The 25163-nt window shown below is 36.8% G+C and overlaps 1 protein-coding gene across 4 annotated transcripts in view; it reads right to left on the minus strand.

The window, feature by feature from the left end:
- UGGT2 (UDP-glucose glycoprotein glucosyltransferase 2) overlaps positions 1-25163 on the minus strand; it is a 252929-nt gene that overhangs the window by 19298 nt on the left and 208468 nt on the right. For all 4 annotated transcript variants that reach the window (XM_063792284.1, XM_001139906.6, XM_016925458.4 and 1 more), the window contains 2 exons: positions 16393-16509; positions 12226-12352 (listed from right to left, as the gene is read on the minus strand). In XM_063792284.1, coding sequence (XP_063648354.1) covers positions 12226-12352; positions 16393-16509 — 244 coding nt within the window. The remainder of the gene's footprint in view (positions 1-12225; positions 12353-16392; positions 16510-25163) is intronic.

Below are 25163 nucleotides of genomic sequence, written 5' to 3' on the forward strand. Positions count from 1 at the left end.
GCTCTCACTTATAAATGAGAACATACGGTATTTGACTTTCCATTCCGGAATTACTTCACTTAGAATAATGGCCACCCAGTTGCTATAAAATACATTATTTTGTTCCTTACTAGTATTTTCATTCCTTTTAGTCCAGGGGATATATATATCATGTTTTCTTTATCTACTCATTGGTTAAGGCATTTAAGTTGGTTCTTTGCAATTGTGAAATGTGCTGCTACAAACGTGTGTGCATGTGTCTTTCTCATACAATAACTTCTTTTCCGGTGGGGAGATACCCAGCAGCGGGATTTCTGTATTGAATGGTAGATCTACTTTTAGTTCTTTAAAGAGTCTCCATACTGTTTTCCATAGAGGCTGCACTAATATACAGTCCCAACAGTAGGGTAAAAGTGTTCCCTTTTCACGACATCCATGCCAACATCTATTCATTTCTGACTTTTTCTTCATGGCCATTCTTGCAGGAGTAAGGTGGTATCTCATTGTGGTTTTAACTTGTATTTCCCTGCTGAATAGTAATGTTGGGCATTTTTTCATGTTTGTTGGCCATTTGTGCATCTTCTTTTGACAAATTTCTATTCATGTCCTTTGCCCACGTTTGATGGGATTATTTGTTTTTTTCTTGCTAATTTGAGTTTTTTGTAGATTGTGGATACTAGTCCTTTGTTAGATGCATAGTTCACAAATATTTTCTCCCATTCTGTGGGTTGTAGGTTTAGTCTGATGATTATTTCTTTTGCCATGCAGAAGCTTTTTAATTAGGTCCCATTTATTTATTTTTGTTGCATTTGCTTTTGGAGTCTTGGTCATGAATTCTTTGCCTACGCCAATGTCCAGAAGAGTTTTTCCAGTGTTATTGTCTAAAATGTTTATGGTTACAGATTTAAGTCTTTGATCCATCTTGAGTTAATTTTTGTATAAGGTGAGAAATGGGGATGTGGTTTCATTCTTCTATATGTGGCTTGCAAGTTTTCCCCGCACCATTTATTGAATAGGGTGACCTTTCCCCAGTTTATGTTTTTTAATGCTTTGTCAAAGAACAGTTGGCTGTAAGTATTTGGCTTCATTTCTGTGTTCTCCCTGCTGTTCCATTGGTCTACATGCCTATTTTTATACAAGCATCACGCTGTTTTGCTAACTATAGCCTTGTAGTAGTAGAATTTGAAATCTAGTGATGTGATGCTTCCAGATTTGTTCTTTTTGTTTAGGATTGCTTTAGCTATTCAGGCTCTTTTTTTGGTTCCATGTGAATTTTAGGATTGTTTTTCCTAGTTCTGTGAAAAATGATAGGGTATTTGGATGGGAATTGCATTGAATCTGTAGGTTGCACCGGGCAGTATGGTCATTTTCACAATATTGATTATTTCCGCAGCATGTGTTTTCATTTGTGTCATCTATGATGATTTCTTTCAGCAGTTTTCCTCATACGGATCTTTAACCTCCTTGGTTAGGTGTATGCCCAGGTATTTTCTTTTCTTTGCAGCTGTTATAAAAGGGATTGACTTCTTGATTTGCTTCTTAGCTTGGTCATCCTTCGTGTATAGCAGTGCTACTGATTTGTGTGCAGTGACTTTGTAGCCTGAGACTTTACTGAATTAGTTTATCAGAACTAGGATTTTTTTGGATAAGTCTTTAGGGTTTTCTAGGTAGATGGTCATATCACTGGTGAACAGCACTAGTTTGACTTCCTCTTTTCCACTTTGTTATGTCCTTTATTTCTTTTGCTTGCCTAATTGCTCCAGCTAGGACTTCCAGTACTATGCTAATAGTTTGTACATGTAAAGGTGTTCATAGTGGTCTCGAATGATCTTTTGTATTTCTGCAGTATTGTTTGTGATGTCTGCGGTTTCATTTCGAATTGAGCTTATTTGGATTTTCTCTCTTTTTGGTTAATCTCACTAATGATCTATCAATTTTGTTTATCTTTTCAAAGAACCAGCTTCTTGTTTCATTGTTCTTTTTTGTTTGTTTCAATTTCATTCAGTTCTGCTCTGATCTTTGTTATTTCTTTTCTTTCAATGGCTTTGGGTTTAGTTTGTTCCTGTTTCTCTAGTTCCTTGAGGTTGTCTATTTGTGCTCTTTCAGACTTTCTGATGTAGGCATTTGATGCTATGACTTTTCCTCTTAGCACTGCTTTTGTTGTATTCCAGAGGTTTTGATAACTTGTGTCACTATTACCATTCATTTCAAAGAATCTTTGAATTTCCATCTTGATTTCATTATTAATCCCCAAATCATTCAGGAGCAGATTATTTAATTTCCATGTATTTATATAGTGTTTACAGTTCCTTTGGGAGCTGATTTCTAATTTTATTCCACTGTTGTCTGAGAAGATACTTGATATGATCTCGACTTTCTTAAATTTATTGAGACTTGTTTTGTGGCCTATGTTGGAGAATGTTCCATGTGCTAAGAAGAATGTATATTCTGCAGTTGTTGGGCAGAATGTTCTGTAAATTTCTGTTAAGTCCATTTGTTTTAGGGTATAGCTTAAGTCCACTGTTTGTTGGCTTTCTGTCTCAATCTATTTAGTGCTGTCAGTGGAGTACTTAAGTCCACCACTATTATTGTGTTGCTATTTTATTTGTTGGGTCTAGTAGTAACTGTTTTATAAATATGAGAGCTCCAGTGTTAGGTGCATATAAATTTAGTATTATAGTATCTTCTTGTTGGATTGATCCTTTTATCATTATATAATGACCTTGTGTTTTTTCACTGCTGATGCCTTAAAGTCTGTTTTGTCTGATATAAGAATAGCTACGCCTGCTTGCTTTGGTTTTCATTTGTGTAGCTTATCTTTTCCATCCCTTTACCTTGAATTTATGTGAATTCTTATATGTTAGTTAAGTCTCCTGAAGAAAGCAGATATTTGGATTGTGATTTTTAAATTCATTCTGCCACTCTATATCTTTTAATTGGAGCATTTAGGCCATTTACATTCAATGTTAATAGAGAAATGAATATGTTCTATTCATCAATATTAGTTGTTACCTAGATAAACTGTTGTTGTTGTTGTTGTTGTTGTGTTAGTTTTACAGGCTCTGTGAGTTTTTTATTTTTTATTTTTTGCTTTTAAGAAGTTCTATTTTAGTGCATGTTGAACTTTTGTTTCAGGATTTAGAACTTCTTTTAGCATTTCCTATAGTGCTTGTTTGGTAGTAGCAAATTCCCTGAGCATGTGTTTCTCTGAAAATGACTTCATTTCTCTTTCGTTTATGAAAGGTTTTAGTTTTACTGGATTTATTCATTTTGCTGGATACAAAATTCTTGACTAACAGTTATTCTGTTTAAGGAGGCTAAAGATAGGACCCCATTTCCCTTCTAGCTTATAAGGTTTCTGCTGAGAAGTCTGCTGTTAGTCAGATAGCTTTTCTCTTATAGATTATTTGATGCTTTTGTCTCACAGCTCTTAGAATTCTTTCCTTCTAGTTGATTTTAGATACCTGACAACTGTGTGCTTCGGTGACGATCTTTTCATAATGAAATTTCTGAGGAGTTCTTTGAGCTTCTTGTATTTGGATATCTAAATCTCTAGCAAGGCCAGGGATGTTTTCCTCAATTATTCCCTCAAATAAGTTTTCCAAACTTCTAGCCTTCTCTTCTTCCTCAGGAACACCAATTATTCTTAGGTTTGGATGTTTTACATAATCCCATATTTCTTAAAGACTTTCTTCATTTCTTTTGATTCCTTTTTATCTTTGTCTTATTGGATTGATCAAAAGCCTATCTTTGAGCTCTAAAATTCTTTTGTCTACATGTTGTAGTCTATTGTTGAACCTTTCCATGGCATTTTATAGTTCCCTAAGCATGTCTTTCATTTCCAGAGTTCTGATTGATTTTTCTTTATATCTCTCTAGAAAATTTTTCATTCATATCCTGAATTTAAAAAAATTTATGTTGGTTTTCACCTTTCCGTGGTATCTCCTTGAGTAGTGTAATAATCTTCTAAATTCTTTATCTGGTATTTCAAAGATTACATCTTGGTTTGGATCCACTGCTGGAGAGACCATGTGATCTTTTTTGGGGGTGTTAAAGAACGCTGTTTTGTCATATTACCAGAATTACTTTTCTGGTTCCTTCTCATTTGGGTATACTATTTCTTCTAATTGTTCTTTATTTTTTATTTGGCAGCATTTTTAATTCCTTCTTTCCCCCTTAAGAATGTGAGTTTAATGTTTATTATAGCTTAATTTGGTTATTTGTGCTTTTGGGAGTGAAGACTCTATGAATTCCTTGGTTGTGGAGAGTCTTTCTATGATGGCTTCCTCAGATGTGGTTGTAATAGTCATGTACTCAGTGTGTGGGCAAGTTTGCTATCTCCTATGGAATTGTAATGGCAGAGGTCTCTTGAAGCTTATCTCATTCCCCTGTGGTGTGCACTTTTTAATTTAATTTCTCCCCAATGTTTTATTTACTGAGTTGATGGTTCAGGCTTCAGGATAGGAGTGGTATCCCTGGGTAGGAACCTGCTGTAGCTAAAGCAGGTGGTAAATGTAATATCCAATGGTGGACGGAGGTCCCAGCCCTGATGAAGGTGGCTGAGGGAGCTCTCAATTAGATGCACTGATGTCTTAACAAGGGGAAGAGTGAGAGCCACCTCAGCTTCCTTGCCAGGCCAAGCAAGAAAGCTATCCAACTCCCAGACTCACTCTTATCCCAGTGGTCCAGCTATTCAGATATTTTTATCTGTAGGCATGTTGATGTTCTAAGGAGAGAGGAATTGTGACTGCCTCTTGTGCAAGCCTGAACCTGGAGGATACCTCTCCTGCGGCAATGCAGTCACCCTGAAGTGTTCCAGGAAGGCTGTCTATAGGTTCAGCCACACTGAGCTCCTGTGGGAGAAGCCCCAGCTGAGTCTACAGTGGTGGACAAGGTGGGAAAGGTCTTCTCCAAGACCCTCCAAGGGCACCAAGTCTGCCTGACTGTTGGGGAGCACCAAGTCTGCCTGACTGTTGGGGTACAGCTGCAGACTTTTTCCTGCTGAGCCTAGCACTGCAATTATGTCTCTGCTGAAAGAAACTCCCACCAGCAGAAAGATCTGGGACTCAAGGCCTGTCGTCTGAATTCTTTTGTCCCACAGGGTGCTCCCTTGATGTGGTGCTCTTCCCCTTCCCCTAGGAGTAGGAATCTCTGAGAACCAGACTACAGTGATTGCTACTGCTCTTCTGTGTCCAGCCAACCTGTGGGGCCAAGTGGAGTTTATTCTAGGAATACAAGGATGCTTCAATATTAGAAAAAATGATTCGATATTAGGAAATGTATTAATATAGTTATAGATTATAATTTATAATATATAAACTACAAATAATGTTGTAGTTTATAATCTATAAGTTGAAAAATTATGTGTCACCTCTATTTCTGTTGAATAAGTTGATAAAATGCAACCAATTCAACCCATCTTTGATAAAAATATTAAAATAAGAATCAATGGTTATTTCCTCAAGATGATAAAAATATTCTTCTTCAGTCCAACACTATTATCTTAACAGGGAAACATAGAAGGTTGGTCAACCACAGTAAGGAAAAAGGCCTACTACCACCACTTTATTATTTAACACCGTATTAGACGTATAAGTCAAAGCAAGTAAAATAAACAAACAAACAAACAAAAACAGTGTGATGTACAATGATTAGAAGGGAAAAGGGAAAACCATCTTTATTTGGAGATAAGATGTAGGTATTCCTGGAAAAACCCAAGAGAATAAGCTGAAACATTACTACAACCAATACAAAAATTCAGTATGATCATGGGAAATAAAGATCCATGTATAGAAAGTAGTCTTTTTATGTACAAGCAACCACCAGTAAGAAGATATTCTTCAAGAGAAAAATTCCATTTATAACAGTAGCAAAGAAAAGCTTAAACTATATATATATATATATATATATATATAAGCTATATGATTAAAATGTTATGATTCTTGAGGAAAACTGGACTTGAACATATAGAAAGACAATGTATTCTGAGACACAGTAGTTTCCACGAAGATGTCAATTCTCTCAAGCCAACTAATTAATGTAATCCTTTCTCTGACCATCCCACACAGCCCCCCAAGAAAAACACAGAAAATTTTCTGAAACTAAGTAAGTTGATTCTAAGGCTTGTATGGAAAAAAAACAAGAATACACAGAAAAACAACAAAAGAGAAGAGTAATAAGGAAAGGCTAGCCTTACTTGATATTAAAACATAATATAAGTCCTTAATAATTGAAGTGGTATGTACTTGGCACATGTATAGACAGAGACCAATGGAACGGAATAAAAAGGGCCAAACAAGACATCCTAATATTGGAATTTAGTATATGATAAAGATGGCAATACAAATGTGTGGAACAGAAATTAATTTCTTCCAGTGTCAGGCAACAATCCTCTAGAAAAAACAGGCAAATGACAAGAACAGCAGAAGAAATACTAATAGCCTTTAAATATATGACAAGATTCTTAACTCCGCCCATGTTATGGGTTCAATTCATATTTCAAAAATACATGAATTTTGGTCCCCACAAAATTCACAAGAATTCTAACTTCTGGTACCTCCAAATGTATCCTTATTTGGAGGCAGGATCTTTGCAGAGGAAATCAAGTTAAAATAAGGTCATAAGCGTAGACCCTAATCCAGTATGACTGGTGTCCTAACTGAACAAGGACAGAGAATGTGAAGACAATGTGAAGACACATAAGGAAAAGAAAGCCATTTACAAACCAAGGAGAGACGTCTGTGTTAAATTCTTTCCTTGCAGCCCTCAGAAGGTATCAACCCTGTTGACACCTTCATCTTGGACTTTCAGCTTCCAGAACTGTGAGACAATAAATGTCTGGTTTAAGCCAGCCAGTTTGTGGAACTGTGTTATAGCAGCCCTAGCAAACTAATATAATGAAAAAGAGAAATGTAAATTATAAAAGATATACTATATCTCAAGCCATCCTTATAGAGTTAAACAAGAATTCTGGACAGAAATATGGTTAACTATTAGTCAGGCAGCACTTTGACCCACTTCCTTGTAACTGAAAGTTACTTAGCACTAGATACTGACCATTTGCATCCCCATTGTTCTTGTGGATGGGATTTCTGACATCAGAATCATAAGGCTTTTAAGAATTGCCTAAGCAGATTGTGAGTTCCAGCAGAACAGCTGACACCAACCAGTTTGAAGACCCCCACAAAGTAACCAATTCAGCATGAGAAGATAGTTTCTTCATCTCCCTATACCACGACTTCACCTTGCACTCTTCGACCAATCAATGCTCTCGATACTCTGGCCCCCTCCAAAACTCTTAAAAATCACTAGTCACAAACTGCTCAGGGACACAGACTTGCGTTTTCATTCTGTTTCCTTATTTGGCAGCCCTATGATTAAACCTCTCTCTCTGCTGCAACCTGGACATATCAGAATCTCTGGGACACACTTAAAGCAGTGTGAAGAGGGAAATTTATAAGCACTAAATGCCCACAAGAGAAAGCAGGAAAGATCTAAAATTGATACCCTAACATCACAATGAAAAGAACAAGCTAAGCAAGAGCAAACACATCCAAAAGCTAGCAGAAGGCAAGAAATAACTAAGATCAGAGCAGAACTGAAGGAGACAGAGACACAAAAAACCCTTCAAAAAATCAATGAATTCAGGAGCCAGTTTTTTGAAAAGATCAACAAAATTGATAGACCGCTAGCAAGGCTAATGAAGAAAGGAGAGAAGAATCAAATAGATGCAATAAAAAATGATAAAGGGGATATCACCACTGATCCCACAGAAATACAAACTACCATCAGAGAGTATTATAAACACCTCTATGCAAATAAACTAGAAAATCTAGAAGAAATGGATAAATTCCTGGATACATGCACCCTCCCAAGACTAAACCAGGAAGAAGTTGAATCCCTGAATAGACCAAGAACAGACTCTGAAATTGAGGCAATAATTAACAGCCTACCAACCAAAAAAAAACTCCAGGACCAGACGGATTCACAGTCGAATTCTACCAGAGGTACAAAGAGAAGCTGGTTCCATTCCTTCTGAAACTATTCCAATTAATAGAAAAAGAGGGAATCCTCCCTAACTCAATTTATGAGGACAGCATCATCCTGATACCAAAGCCTGGCAGAGTCACAACAACAAAAGATAATTTTAGACCAATATCCCTGATGAACATCAATGCAAAAATCTTCAATAAAATACTGGCAAACCAAACCCAGCAGCACATCAAAAAGCTTATCCACCATGATCAAGTGGGCTTCATCCCTGGAATGCAAGGCTGGTTCAACATACACAAATCAATAAACGTAATCCAGCATATAAACAGAACCAAAGACAAAAACCACATGATTATCTCAATAGATGCAGAAAAGGTCTTTGACAAAATTCAACAGCCCTTCATGCTAAAAACTCTCAATAAATTAGGTATTGATGGGACGTATCTCAAAATAATAAGAGCTATTTATGACAAACCCACAGCCAGTATCATACTGAATGGGCAAAAACTGGAAGCATTCCCTTTGAAAACGGGCACAAGACAGGGATGCCCTCTCTCACCACTCCTATTCAACATAGTGTTGGAAGTTCTGGCCAGGGCAATCAGGCAGAAGAAAGAAATAAAGGGTATTCAATTACGAAAAGAGAAAGTCAAATTGTCCCTGTTTGCAGATGACATGATTGTATATTTAGAAAACCCCATCGTCTCAGCCCCAAATCTCCTTAAGCTGATAAGCAACTTCAGCAAAGTCTCTGGATACAAAATCAATGTGCAAAAATCACAAGCATTCCTATACACCATTAACAGACAAAGAGAGAGCCAAATGATGAGTGAACTCCCATTCACAATACAAAGAGAATAAAGTACCTAGGAATCCAGCTTACAAGGGATGTGAAGGACCTCTTCAAAGAGAACTACAAACCACTGCTCAAAGGAATAAAAGAGGACACAAACAAATGGAAGAACATTCCATGCTCATGGACAGGAAGAATCAGTATTGTGAAAATGGCCACATGCCCAAGGTAATTCATAGATTCAGTGCCATCCCCATCAAGCTACCAATGACTTTCTTCACAGAATTGGAAAAAACTACTTTAAAGTTCATATGGAACCAAAAAACAGCCTACATTGCCAAGACAATCCTAAGCCAAAAGAACAAAGCTGGAGGCATCATGCTACCTGACTTTAAACTATACTACAAGGCTACAGTAACCAAAACAGCATGGTACTGGTACCAAAACAGAGGTATAGACCAATGGAACAGAACAGAGCCCTCAGAAATAATACCACACATCTACAACCATGTGATCTTTGACAAATCTGACAAAAACAAGAAATGGGGAAAGGATTCCTTATTTAATAAATGGTGCTGGGAAAACTGGCTAGTCATATGTAGAAAGCTGAAACTGGATCCCTTCCTTACACCTTATAGAAAAATTAATTCAAGATGGATTAAAGACTTAAATGTCAGACCTAAAACCATAAAAACTGTAGAAGAAAACCTAGGCAATACCATTGAGGACACAGGCATGGGCAAGGACTTCATGACTAAAACACCAAAAGCAATGGAAACAAAAGCAAAAATTGAGAAATGGGAACTAACTAAACGAAAGAGCTTCTGCACAGCAAAAGAAACTATCGTCAGAGTGAGCAGGCAACCTACAGAATGGGAGAAAATTTTTGCAATCTACTCATCTGACAAAGGGCTAATATCCAGAATCTACAATGAACTTAAACAAATTTACAAGAAAAAATCAAACAACCCCATCAAAAAGTGGGTGAAGGACATGAACAGACACTTCACAAAAAAAGATATTTATGCAGCCAACAGACACATGAAAAAATGCTCATCATCACTGGCCATCAGAGAAATGCAAATCAAAACCACAATGAGATACCGTCTCACACCAGTTAGAATGGCGATCATTAAAAAGTCAGGAAACAACAGGTGCTGGAGAGGATGTGGAGAAATAGGAACACTTTTACAGTATGGTAGGGCTGTAAACTAGTTCAACCATTGTGGAAGTCAGTGTGGCGATTCCTCAAGGATCTAAAACTAGAAATAGCATTTGACCCAGCCATCCCATTACTGGGTATATACCCAAAGGATTATAAATCATGCTGCTATAAAGACACATGCACACATATGTTTATTGCGGCACTATTCACAATAGCAAAGACTTGGAACCAACCCAAATGTCCAACAATGATAGACTGGATTAAGAAAATGTGGCACATATACACCATGGAATACTATGCAGCCTTAAAAAATGATGAATTCATGTCCTTTGTAGGGACATGGATGAAGCTGGAAACCATCATTCTCATCAAACTATCACAAGGACAGAAAACCAAACACCGCCTGTCCTCACTCATAGGTGGGAAATGAACAATGAGAACACCTGGACACAGGGTGGGGAACACCACACACTGGGGCTTGTTGTGGGGTGGGGGTAGGGGGTGGGATAGCATTAGGTGACATATCCAATGTAAATGACGAGTTAGTGGGTGCAGCACACCAACATGGCACATGTATACATATGTAACAAACCTGCACATTGTGCACATATACCCTAGAACTTAAAGTATAATAATAATAATTTAAAAATCTCTTTTGTAAAACTGCTCTCCCTTACTTATATACATATCTATACACAAACACATACATACAGACCTATGATTTTTCTTTAATGGAAATGAGATCAATTATAAATATTGCTCTATAACCTATTTTTTAACTTAAAATATGCTGCCAGCACAAATACATTTACCTTGTTTGTCTTGAAAGGCTACACTGTATTTCATTGTTTGTATCAATGTTTATGTAACCAATTGTCTATTGATGGACAGATTATTTCTATTTCATTGTTGAAAATAATGCTATAGTAAACACCAATATAGACATCATTTTTCTTTTTTTAAGTTTGTTGAAGTGAATTGCTGGGTGAAAGGGTATACAAATTTTAAGTTTTTATACATATAAAATTTCCTTAACTTATATAGCTACTATATGTTTACTTGTATAAAAATGCTAACTTTCCAACATTCTCACCAATGCTCATTATTATTAACTGTTACCTCTTTCCCAATTTGATAAAAGAAATACTTATATATAAGAAAAAGATGCTTTTTGTTGAGGTAATTTTCCTTTCTTCCTTCTTCCTGCTTTCTTTCCTTCTCTCCCTCCTCCCTTTGTCATCCTATTTCTCTCCCTTTAAAAAAAATCATATCATACCACTTACAGAATATTTTTTTCTTATGAATTGAAATAGCATCTTTATCTATACTAAATTATTATACATACATGGGTGTGTATAATGAACTTTTTGAACACACCAAGAAAACCTTTTTTTTTTTTAAAGGAAAACTTTTTTTTTTTTTTTTTAGAGTCAAGATGAAACAATTTCACGTTTATATGAGAAAGTTTATACATAATCATTTTGGCTTCCCTAAACAGTAAAGCTGAGGAAAATGAGAACTGTATTCTGAACCACTGGGAAGAATTATTGAGAGTATTAGCCAATATAATCTAGTGAAAGTCTCTAACACACTGACCCGAACACAATAGGAGTTCAGGGGTTTTTTTTTTTAAGAAAGAGTGAAGAATAGGGAGACACAGGCAGCACTGACAGGGAAAGAGAATTACAGGACAATCAAGAAGTTTGTATCAGCTTTAAAAGATAAATTCAGCACATTTGTTGAACACTCATGTAGGGCAATGAAATGCCAAGGTAGCCACAGTTTTTTTCATAAAAGGAATTGAAGCAAATCTAATCCAAGTCATTCTCCAGCCCATGATTAAACATACTAGAACCAAAAACACGTGGGGAAACCTCTGTTATATATGAGATTAATTTCAGAGATAGGAAATGATATTTTTAGTTAGCTATGTAAAGCTTTTATTAATTTTTAGGACTTGCTCAAATTTTCACATTTAGGAAATTCAGTGCAATCTTAAAGACAAACACTCCTTTTACTTTTATTTTTCACCTCTATGTTGTGTCAGGAGACTAATGTTACACTACCTATCTATATAGAGTTATGAGCTGAAGCTGTATCCATGGGGAAACAGATTATCTATGTTTTAAACTTGTAAGCTTAGTCTACACAAAAATACACCTTTAAATTATGCCACAGACTTTCTTAAAGAAATTCTTAATCATTTGATAAATTCACTAAGAAATGAGTCTGTAGTCTATTCTAATCTCATTAATGCAACGCATGTTTCAGACGTCACAACACGTTGATGACTTACTTGTATCTTGCTTCTTGTTTTCAAGATGATCTAATAGTTGTCTTATCTCAGCATCATACTCCACCCATTCTGGGACAATTCTGGCAGCAGCTTTTAGTTTGGATTCTTTTGTTTTGGGATTATTGCACTAAAAGTTTAAGTAAATTTTGTTAATGAAAGACCATGCTCCTGGAAACATAAGGACAATGCTGTGTCACTAGGGCAAACAAAATACATTTTATAAAAAGCAGAGTCCTACTAAGTACTGGAAGTTTAATACACACAGGATCAAGTGAAATGATATATCACAACTTATGTACGTAATAATTGCTTAATACAAATACCTCCATCAGAAATTTAAATAAAAATTGTTGAAAGACATTCTGATGACTCATAAGTCTGTCAAAAAAATTATGTAAAACATTTTGACAAAAGATCTAATTACATTACCACTATGTAGAAGAACATAGCAGACTAGTGTGCTTTGTAGGCACAGCAGAAAAACATGGAAATGGCATCTCGGTTCTCAGGGTTCCAACTCCATATTTACTAGTAGTAGGATGTGTATGTATCACATAATTATGTGTGTGTGTAGGGTGTGTAGCTTAATTTATTCAACTGCAAAAGAAATTAAAATAGGAAAATCTCTAAGGTTCCATCAATACACAATCAGTTTAAACTATTGAGTACTACTATAGAGTTTCTTGGGAAATTAAAGTTAAAAGCAAAAATTATAGAAGGTTGATAAGAGTCTGACACACTATGTATCTGAAGGTACAGCTGAAAGGATCTGCTGATATATTGGACGTGAGCTGTAAGTAAAGAGAGGCATCAAAGAAAGTAAAGAGAGGCATCAAAGAAAGACAAAGCCACCAGTACCTTTGGCTTGAGCAATATAAAAAATGGATTTGCCATTTACTGAGACAGAAGACAATGGGAGCAGTATAAACTTCATCAAGTAATAAAGGAAGCCCATTCACTATTTACAAAGAATTAAGGCAGGAAGCAACTTGAAGCTCACTTCTGGTGACATTTTCTCCACTTGCTTTCCTCTTATTTCTTAGGGGAAAGCTATTAGTCATGAGCCATGAGCCTGTTGTCTTAACCCTTTCCTCACCAAATATTTTCAGTTGATTCATTATGGATTTCTTTTCCATAGTGACATATTCCTGAGGTAAGTGGAAAACACAATTTTCTTTGCAGAAATTAACTTTATAGGCAATGTCTTCTACATAGTGAAGATAATGGGACTAATTCTTTTTTTAATTCTGTCATACTATTAAAAAAATAAAAATATTATGTTTTGTTTAGCTATTTGTACTACAATGGGTTTGTGTGTGTGTGTGTGTGTGTATGTGTGTGCTCGTGCATACACTCTATAAGCTTTATTAGTGTTTCTTAACTGGGTAATCATGCCCCTCGGAGAGCTTTGGCAAACTCTGGAGAAAATTTGTGATGGCCGGGGAGTGGTGGGGTGCTACTGCCATGTAGTGGACAGAGGCCAGAAATGCTGCTGAATACCCCACAATGCACAGGAAAACCCCTGTAACAAAGAATTCTCCACTCCTCAATGCCAATAGTACTGAGGCTGAAAAACTCTGAGATGGAAAGTTGAGAGAGTATAATGACATTCATAAACATTTTCATTCCCACCTTCAATATTATTAGTCATGCTCTTTTTTTCTGTTAGGCCATTTCCTCGGGAATTTTCTGCATTCTCTTTTCTCCTCCATGAAGAATAGCATGTTCTCTCATTCTACTCTTAGTGTTTCTATGAGGGAGACGGGCTGAACACCAAAATTTGTGCCACTTCTCCTTTTCCTGGGTATTGCTATTGCTAGGAAGTAGCTGTCCATCCAGGAATGCCATTTCTCAGCTCCTGTTACATCTAGATATGGCCACGTGACCAACTCCCACCAAGGGGCCATGCCTTTAGGATTCAAGATATGTTCTCCACACTTTTTTTCCCCTTCCCTCCAGATTGGTACTATCCAATACAAATGCAATGAAAACCACACACATAATTTGTGGGTTTTTTCACTAGAAAAATACTAAATTTTTCTAGTAGCCATGTATAAAAATGTAAAGAGGAATAGGTGAAATAAATTTTAATACTATATTTTACTCAACCCAATATATCCAAAATACTAAGTCAACATGTAATCAATACAAAAATTAGTAATGAGGTGTATGTTATTTTCATTGTATGGAGTATTCAAAATCTGGTGTGTACTTCATACCTTACAGCACATCTCAATTCAGAACAGCAACATGTTAAGGGCTCAACAGCCACATAAGGCAAGTGGCTACTGCACTGGAAGAAGCAGTTACAGGCGGACAAAAAGTACTCCCTGAGACATGGCACACAGGAGGGCTACTTAATGACGGAGATATCCACTTAGGTCTGCTGCTGGAATGAGTATGAAGCCACCGAATTTTGGGGGTTTGTTATGGTAGCTCATGTTAGTCTAAGTACTAAAGATCCCAAAATGACCTACATCACTACTATATGAGCCACAACAGAACCCTAACAACATATTAGTAGTTGTGTTCAATAATGTTCTTGGCCTCTCTTTATGAAATTCCCTTGCTTACCTCTTAAAAATGCCTTTTTATTTGTTTCTGCTATATTCTACCACCTATGATTACATTCTAACATGCTGGCATGCTACTTTTAAAATATGTATTTCTATACATGTCTGAAAAAGTTACTATATTTTGTTTTCCTGCTCTTTTTTGTTCAAAATTGTGTGAATTCTAACATTTTAATAGCTTATTCGTCAGTGAAGATCTTGTAAATAATTTTCTACACTTAGCACATTAAAAACAATATACTAGGAAAAAAACTTATTATACCTACTAAAGACAAGGTAGTAGTGGAATATAAGATCTAAACGGACAACAAATAAATTACTTTGAAATATTTTACGTTTAGGAGAGTTAAACTGCACAGCATAAACTGCTTTAAATGAAAATCTAAGAAAAATAATCTCTTAAAAATAAGTAAGAAAAAAAGCACGTATGATATATTTTAAGTAGACAAAATTGTCTTGTTTGCCTTTATTTGGGGGAAAATATTGGCAGGATAACTAAACTGAAGACATGTCAAGATGATAGCTAATCCACAAACATTTTCAGCTCGCTCTCAGCCCTTTTTTTTTGTTTTTTGAAATGGAGTTTTGCTCTTGTCTCCAGGCTGGAGTGTAGTGGCGCGATCTCCGCTCTCTGCAACCTCTGCCTCCCAGGTTCAAGCAATTCTCCTGCCTCAGCCTCCTGAGTAGCTGGGACTACAGGCATGTGCCACCACGCCCAGCTAATTTTTTGTAATTTTAGTAGAGATGGGGTTTCATCATGTTGGCAAGGCTGGTCTCGAACTCCTGACCTGAGGTGATCCACCTGCCTCAGCCTCTTAAAGTGCAGGGATTACAGGCGTAAGCCACCGTGCCCAGCCCTCTCAGCCTTTTTTTCAAAAGTCCTTTTGCAGAAAAGAGTTAATACAGAAAGCCTGAAATTGCTATTCTTAGAAAGACCTGCTTGTAAGTTTGGCTCCTCGCTGGCATCTGGGAACACAGGGTTCAGGATGGTTCTCACCATTCCTTTATAAGAGTAACTCACTGTGTCTAAATTATCTGTTCAAAGGTGTTTATGCTAAACACTTGCTTTCCTCCTGAGTGCTGGAAATTTAGGTGTGTCTCAGGCAGACAGTGCTATATGGTCACCAGCCCCCAGTAAAACCCCTGGACACTGGGGTTTCTAATAAATGTCCTTAGTAGGTAATACTTCACACTGGTTGTGGAATCTCTTATTGCTTGAGGAATGAAGCTTGTCCCGTGTGATATCACAGAGAAAGGACTCTTGGAATCTTGCACCGGATTTTCTCTTTGCCCCATGTGCCTTTTCCCTTTGCTGACTTTGCTTTATACCCTTTCACTGTGATAAATCATAGCCATGAATATGATTATATTTTGCATCTTATGAATCTCCTTAGTGAATCATCAAACCTCAGGGTGGTCTTCGGGGCCCCCAAAATAACCCTATACTTGCCAACCTAAGTAAATGTGTAATAGACTGAACAGCAGAAGAAGCGAAGTAATATGTATGCCACTCCCTTTGTAAAACAGAAAGAAAATATTTCTATTTAAACATTTCCGTATCTGCTTACATACAAATGAAAACAAAGACACTCACCAGATCAATTGTTTTGGCTCTTTGTTTGGATTCATCATCACACCAGGTTTCACACCACAGCCAGTCTTGAGGAAGAGACTTAATGGCGACTTGGTAAATCATATTATTGGGGAGATCCTACAGAAAATTGTGATTTAATCATAGACGTATGAAATTTAGAGTCAGAAGGAAAGAAGCTGAATGAAGTAAGACATCAGTTAGACTGTAAACAGATCATAAAACATATGCAAATCTGAGATTTCTCTACACTTTAAAGCTTAAAATATCTAAGGTGATCCAATCATCTTGTGTCATGAATGAATCCATGCACTGGAATATACCTACATCTCTCCTAGACTCTACCCCTGGGAACAAGGATGAAGAGGGAGGCATAGAAACCTACCATTCAATAGTCCCCACAATGGACAGCCTCACTACCTCTATCTGCCTCTATTGCTCACACTATGCCTGCAATTACTGTTCATATTGGTCACCACAATGCTCTCTGGATTCTGAGGTGAATTTTCATCTCCCCATTGGAAACAATGATCCATGAATATTTTCCCATTTCTGCATGCTCAGAGCTCTCTAAGTAAAGATTGCTGGCATCTGGGTTAATGGATGTTTGACTGGCAAACTAGCCTAGTAAGTTAGAGACCTTTGGAGAGAATCAGACAAATCTTCCCCAGAGATATTTGTTTATATTCCAGGGGTGGAGTCCTTCCCTTCCTTTCCCTATAGAAGATCTGCTTATATTCAAGAGCAAAGGCATGTTCCTCTCTCTCCAAGAGTATGAAGGATACTTGTGCTGGTTGTCCTACATAAGCTCCAAGATTCACAATTTTAAGGTTCTTCTCTCAACATCCCTATTAAACATCACACTGAAAGTCCTAGCAAATGCAATAAGACAAGAAAAGGAAAATGTATATAGATTGGGAAGGGAAAAAAACCTGTCACTGTTTGTGATAACAGGATTGTTTATGCAGAAAATCCCCAAGAATCAAGGGAAAAAACTTCTGGAACTGATAAGCAATTTTAGCAATGTTACAAGATAAAAAGTTAATATACAAAAGTCAACTGCTTTTCTATATACCAGCAATGAACAAACATAATTTGAAATTTAAGAAAACACACCATTTACATTAGCACCAAAAAAGAGAAATACTTAAATATAAATCTAATAAAATATGTTCCCCAACAAAATGAAAACTACAAAATTCTGAGGAAAGAAATCAAAGAACACTGAAATACATGAAGAGATATTCTATGTTCACACATAGGAAGACTCCATAGTCAAGATAACAGTTCTTCCCGGATTTATCTATAGACTTAACACAATCCCAATCAAAGGCTTAGCAAGTTATTTTGTGGAGATTGACCAACTGATTCCAAAGTTTAGGGAAAAAGGAAAAGATCCAGAATATCCAACACAATATTGAAGAATAAAGTCAGAGGGCTAACACTACCACACTTGAAGTCTTACTATAAAGTTACAGTAATCAAAACAGTGTGGTATTGGAAAAATAAGAGACAAATACATCAATGGAACACAATAAAGAGCCCAGAAATAGAAAATTACCCATACTTTCTGCTCATTTTTTTTGTAAGCCTAAGACTGCTCTAAAAAAATAAAGTCTGTTAATCAAAGAAAGAAAAACCTTAACTGTCCCTTCTGACACCCTTAGTTCCTTGGAATCCCTTCCTTAAATAACCTGGCCTACCATATTATCTAAGCTACTAACTCAAATGGTTATATACTAGATCAAGTCTTCTATACTTTCAATTTCATGGTGCCACTCTCTGACCACCTCTTGATTTTTGGCTCACTCCACTGAGTACTCAGATATCAATATCCTTTGACACCTTGGAACCTCCAATCAACTGATTCTGCCACTATTTCACTGTCCCTCATTCCTTGATGTATTCACCCCATATAGTTATTCTTTTGAATATACTCTCAACTGTCTTATTCTTCTCTCACTTAGTTGTACTTTCTTGACAAAGTCATAGTCCTGATTAAATCTCAGTCTCTGTAACTGTTCTCATGGAACTCAACATGGCTGAGTTCCATGAGTACAGGACACACACACACACTACCCCCCATGCCGACTGTTTTTTCATTTTAACCTCATGAATATAAATCTTAGGGGAACTTTAATTCTGTCAATTATATATATGGGTCTACTCTGTTGTCACTTAGCTGATCTTTAGCTGATTATTTCACACACTGTCCTCATATCCTCCCCTAACCTCCATGTACCTAATAATCTACTTTCTGTCTCTATGAATTTGTTTAGTCTGGACATATCACATAAGTAAAATTATGCATTATAAGGTTTTTGTGTCTGGCTTCTGTCAGCACAATGTTGTCAAGGTCCATCCATGCTGTGACATATTTCAGTACTTCAATCCTTTTTACAGCCAAATAATATTCCATTATATGAATTTACAACATTTGGCTTATTCATTTGTCAACTGATGGGCATTTGAGTTGTTTCCATTTTCCAGCTGTTATAAACAATGCTTCTATAAACATTTGTATAAATTTTTGTTTGGACACATGTTTTCAACTCTCTTGGGTATATATCTAGGAGTGGAACTGCTGGGTCATATGTTAACTCTGTTAAACATTTTCATGACCTGTCAAACTGTTTTTGAACTTGGTACACTATTCTACATTCCAAATAGGAGCATATCATGGTTCCATTTTCTCCATATCCTTGTCCACTCTTGTTATTGTCAATCTTTTTTATTGTAGCTATCATAGCGAGTATGAAGTGGTATCTCATTGTGGTTTTGATTTGCTATTCCTAATGACAATGGCATTGAGCATCTTTTCATGTGTTTATTGGACATTTGTGTATCACAGAAGATATATCAATGGCTAGTAAACACATACAATGTCTATTTACATAGACATATTTCATATTTAAATGTCTATTTAAATAGACATATTTCCCATTTAAATGTCTATTTAAATAAACATATTAAAATCTCTAAACACATTTAAATCTCTGTTTAAAGACTTAAATGTACAACGTAAAACCATAAAAACCCTAGAAGAAAACCTAGGCAATACCATTCAGGACACAGGCATGGGCAAAGACTTCATGACTAAAATACCAAAAGCAACAGAAACAAAAGCCAAAATTGACAAATGGGATCTAATTAAACTAAAGAGCTTCTGCACAACAGAATAAACTATCATCAGAGTGAATAGGCAACCTACAGAATGGGAGAAAATTTTTGCAATCTATCCATCTGACAAAGGGCTAATATCCAGAATCTACAAGGAACTTAAACAAATTTACAAGAAAAAAACAACCCCATCAAAAAGTGGGTGAAGAATATGAACAGACGCTTCTCAAAAGAAGACACTTATGTGACCAACAAACATACGAAATAAAGTTCATCATCACTGATTATTAGAGAAATGCAAATCAAAACCACAATGAGTGGTTTTGATACCATCTCATGCCAGTTAGAATGGTGATCATGAAAACATCTGGAAATAACAGATGCTGGCAAGGATGTGGAGTAATAGGAACACTTTTACACTGTTGGTGGGAGTGTACATTAATTCAGCTGTTGTGAAAGACAGTGTGGCAATTCCTCTAGGATCTACAACCAGAAACACCATTTGACCCAGCAATCCCACTACTGGGTATATACCCAAAGGATGATAAATCATTCTACTATAAAGACACACACATGTATGTTTACTGCAGCACTATTTACAATAGCAAAGACTTGGAACCAACCCAAATGCCCATCAGTGACAGACTGGATAAAGAAAATGTGGCAGATATATACCATGGAATACTATGCAGCTATAAAAAAGAATGAGTTCATGTCCTTTGCAGGATATGGATGAAGCTGGAAACCATCAACCTCAGCAAATTAACACAGGTGCAGAAAACCAAATACCACATGTTCTCACTCATAAGTGGGAGGTGAACAATGAGAACACATGGACACAGGGAGGGGAACATCACCCACTGGGGCCTATTGGAGGGCTGGGGGAAGGGGAGGGAGAGCATTAGGACAAATATCTAATGCATGTGGGGCTTAAAACCTAGATGACATGTTGATAGGTGCAGCAAACCACCATGGCACATGTATACCTACGTAACAAACCTGCACGTTCACCATGTGTATCCCAGGACTTAGAGTAAAATAAAAAACATGGAAAATAAAAATAAAAATAAACATGCTTAAATGTCTATTTACATCCCTTGACCACTTTGTAAATTGGTTATTTTCCTTTGCTATTGAGTTATGGGAGTTCTTGAGAGCTTGTTTGGAGGTTCTGGCAGGGAAGCGCAGCTACTAGTGTACCCTTGACTGAAGATTGGTCCTCCTCTATTGGGGATGGTCATCTTCTTCAACCCAGCATGCAGTTTCAGGAGGAACACACATGGAGCAGTGAGGGAGGAAGAGGTCACTTGCGTAGCCAGCCAGATCAGCTGAATCAACCCTGGTGATCAATGGGGTGACAGATGTAGCAGCCAGATTGCCCTCACATCCTACAGGAGTTCTTTATATGTTCTGGATTTTAGTATCTTGTCAGACACATGATTGCAAATATTTTGTCCCATTCTAAAAGTTGTCTTTTCCCTTTTTTGTGTCCTTTAAAGCATACAAGTCTTTAAATTTTGATGCTAATTTATCTTTTTCTTTTATTGCTTGTGCTTTTGGTTTTATATCTTAAAAACATTGCCTAATCCAAAGTCACAAAGATTTACACCTATGTTCACTTCTAAGAGTTTTATGGTTTTAGTTCTTACATTTAAATCTTTGATCCATTTTGAGTTAATTTTTATATATGATGTGAGGTAGGGGTCCAACTTCATTCTTTACAAGTGAATTTCCTGTTGTCTAGCATAGTTGTTAAAAAGACTATTCTTTCCCCATTAAATTGTCTTGGAATGCTTGACAAAAATCAAATGAGAGTAGAGGCATAGGCTTATTTCTGAACCCTCAATTCCATTCTAGTGATCAATATGTGTAACCTTATGCCAGTACCACTACTGGGCATAAAGAATTTTACATATGTATATTTCTGTGAAACCATCACATAATTAACATAATTGAATATAGCTATCACCCTTAAGATTCCCTGTGTCCTTTTGCAATTGTTCCCTCCTATCCTTCCTCTATGCACCCAATCCAGTCCCCAGGTAAGCATGAACTGCTTTTTTCACCTTGGATTAGTTTGCATTTTCTACAATTTTATATAAATAGGATTATATAATACAAATACTTTAGGTCTGACTTTTCATATAAATTATATATAAATCTATATACTTTTGGTATGGATCAGCATTGTTATTTTTAGAGTCATCCATGTTGTCTGTGTATAAATAATTCATTCCTTTTTACTATTGAGTAGTATTACATTCTATGAATATATCATATCTTTTTATCTATTCTCCTCTTGACAGATATTTGCAGTAGGCAGTTTCTGACATGGCTTCCAGTAATTCCTGACTTCTGGTATCCATTCTCTTGAGCAATTCCTTCTCCTGGTCTGGCTGGATCTAGTGACTACCTTCTAACAAACAGAATATGGCAAAACTAATGGGATGTCAATTCTGAGACTAGACTATAACAGACTGTGACTTCCATTTTGTTGGCATCCTCTCTTTCTCTGATTCTTCTCTCTCATGTTTGCCCTTACGGATAAGGCCATCTGCCAGAAACTGATGACTGCCTATAGCCACATCCAGCAAGGAAATTAGACTTTCGGTATAATAGCTCTTGAAGAATAAACCCTGTCCACAACCATGTGAGTGACTTTGCCTAGCAGTCAAGTCTTTTGATTAGACGGCAGTCCCCGGGCTGACACAATGATTGCAGTCTTGAGAGACACAATGAAGCAGAACACTGAGCTAGGTCAGACCACAGAAACTGATCCACACAAACTGTTTGTTGTTTTAAGCTGCTGTGTTTTGGGTAAGCTGTTATGCAGCAACAGGTAACAAATACAGGGGGGTTGTTTCTAGATTTTGGCTTTTATGAATAACGCTACTATGAGTATTTATGTACAAGCGTTTGTGTGGCCAGGTACTTTTATTTCTCTTGGGTAAACACCCTGAAGTATAATGACTAATCATATGGCAGGTTTAAGTTAAACTGTAAAAGAAATCGCCAAACTGATTTTCAAAAGGGCTTAGCCATTTTACACTCATTTTCACAAGCAATGTATGCGAATTCTAGCAGGTATATATCTTTTCAACACTTGGTATGGTCAGTCTTTTTAATGTTAACCATTCTAATTGGTGTGTATTCACCGTAGTTTTAATTTGCATTTCCCTAATCACTAATGATGTTTAGCATCTTTTCATGGAATTATTGACACTTGATCATCTTTGGTGATGGGTCAATCTGATTCTTTAACAAATCAGATTACTTATTTTATTATTAATGAGTTTTGGGAGCTGTTTGTATATTTATCAATTTTTTCTTTTATGAATCATGCTTTTAGTATCATACCTAAAAAAATCTCTGCTTAACTCAAGATCACAGAGATTTTCTCCTATCTTCTAAACATTTTATATTGTACCTTTGTCTATGATGTGTTTGGAATTAATTTTTACTTATGGCATATTAGGGTTTAGAGGTTTTTGGGGTTTTTTTTGGCATAAGGATATCTAATTGTTCCAGCACTGTTTGTTGAAAACACTATCCTTTCTCCACTGCATTATCTTTGCACCTTTGTCAAAAGTCAACCGGCCATATATGGGGTCTATTTCTGGATTCTTTATTCTAATTCATGGATCAAATTGTCTATCTTTACACTGACACCAACCTATTTTGACTACAGTAGCTATATATTATGTCTTAAAACAAGGTGGTATAAGTCCTTTAACTTTCTTATTTTTCAAAGTTGTTTTGGTGATTTTATTTTTTATTTATTTTTAATGATTTATTTTTTTGAGACAGAGTTTTGTTCTTGTCGCCCAGGCTGGAGTGCAATGGCATGATCTCGGCTCACTGCAACCTCCACCTCCTGGGTTCAAGTGATTCTCCTGCCTCAGCCTCCCAAGTAGCTGGAATTACAGGTGCCCGCCACCATGCCCAGCTAATTTTTTATATATTTAGTAGAAACAGAGTTTCACCATGTTGGCCAGGCTGGTCTTCAACTCCTGACCTCAAGTAATCCACCTGCCTCGGCCTCCCAAAGTGCTGGGGTTACAGGCGTGAGCCACCACGCCTGGCCTGTTTTGGCGATTTTAGGTCTACGGCATTCCATTTGAATTTTAGAATCAACTTCATTAATTTGTACAAGCAAGTCTAATAAATATAGAAAAAATAGAGTAATGTTTTTATTGGAATTGCATTAAATCTAGTGATTTGGGGAGAAACCACATCTTAACAATATCCAGTCTTCCAACCATGAACAAGGTATATCTCTCTAAATATTCAGCTGATTTTTAATCTCTCAGCAGTTTTGTAGTTTTCAATCTGTAAGTCTTAAGTCTGACCACTAAGTTTTTCATTTTTAAAATGCTACAGAAATGGATATTTAATTTCAATTTTCAATTGTTATTGCTAGTATATAGAATTGGATTTTCATAGTGATTTTGTATCTTGCAACTTTGTGAAATGCAGTTATTAGTTCTAGCTTTTTGGTAGATTACATGAGGTTTTCTACCTAGATGATCACATTGACTGTCCCCCTTACCTGTCCAAGACAGCCAGTTTTACTTATTCCTTGCCAATCTGGATGCCTTTTATTTTTTTTCTTGCCTTGCTGTACTAGGTGTCTGTCTAGTACAATACTGAATAGGAAAGGTAAGAGTGGATATCCTTGCTGTGTTTCTGATCTTAGGGAGAAAGCATTCAGTCTTTGATTATTAAGTATGATGTTAGCTGTAGGTTTTTCATAGATGCCCTTTATCAGGATGAGGAAGTTCCCTTCGGGTTCTAGTGTGCTGAGAGTTTTAAATCAGGAAAGGATACTGGAGTATATCAAATGCTTATATTTAGCTGATCATGTATATATATGGATATGTATTTTAGTCCTTAATATAGTGAGTTACATTGATTTTCTAATACTGAATCAGTCTTGCATTCCTGGGATAAAGTTCATGTGGTCACGATTCATGATATAAGATCTTTTTTTTTTTTTTTTTTTTTTTTTTTAGTATTTATTGATCATTCTTGGGTGTTTCTCGGAGAGGGGGATTTGGCGGGGTCATAGGACAATAGTGGAGGGAAGGTCAGCAGATAAACATGTGAACAAAGGTCTCTGGTTTTCCTAGGCAGAGGGCCCTGCCGCCTTCCACAGTGTTTGTGTCCCTGGGTACTTCAGATTAGGGAGTGGTGATGACTCTTAACCAGTATGCTGCCTTCAAGCATCTGTTTAACAAAGCACATCTTGCATCGCCCTTAATCCATTTAACCCTTAGTGGACACAGCACATGTTTGAGAGAGCACGGGGTTGGGGGTAAGGTTATAGATTAACAGCATCCCAAGGCAGAAGAATTTTTCTTAGTACAGAACAAAATGGAGTCTCCTATGTCTACTTCTTTCTACACAGACACAGTAACAATCTGATCTTTCTTTTCCCCACATTTCCCCCTTTTCTATGCGACAAAACCGCCATCATCATGGCCTGTTCTCAATGAGCTGTTGGGTACACCTCCCAGACGGGGTGGCGGCTGGGCAGAGGGGCTCCTCACTTCCCAGACGGGGCGGCCGGGCAGAGGCGCCCCCCACCTCCCAGATGGGGTGGCAGCCGGGCGGGGGCTGCCCCCCCACCTCCCGGACAGGGCGGCTGGCCGGGC

Source organism: Pan troglodytes, chromosome 14, assembly GCF_028858775.2.
Source record: "Pan troglodytes isolate AG18354 chromosome 14, NHGRI_mPanTro3-v2.0_pri, whole genome shotgun sequence".
Taxonomy (NCBI): domain Eukaryota; kingdom Metazoa; phylum Chordata; class Mammalia; order Primates; family Hominidae; genus Pan; species Pan troglodytes.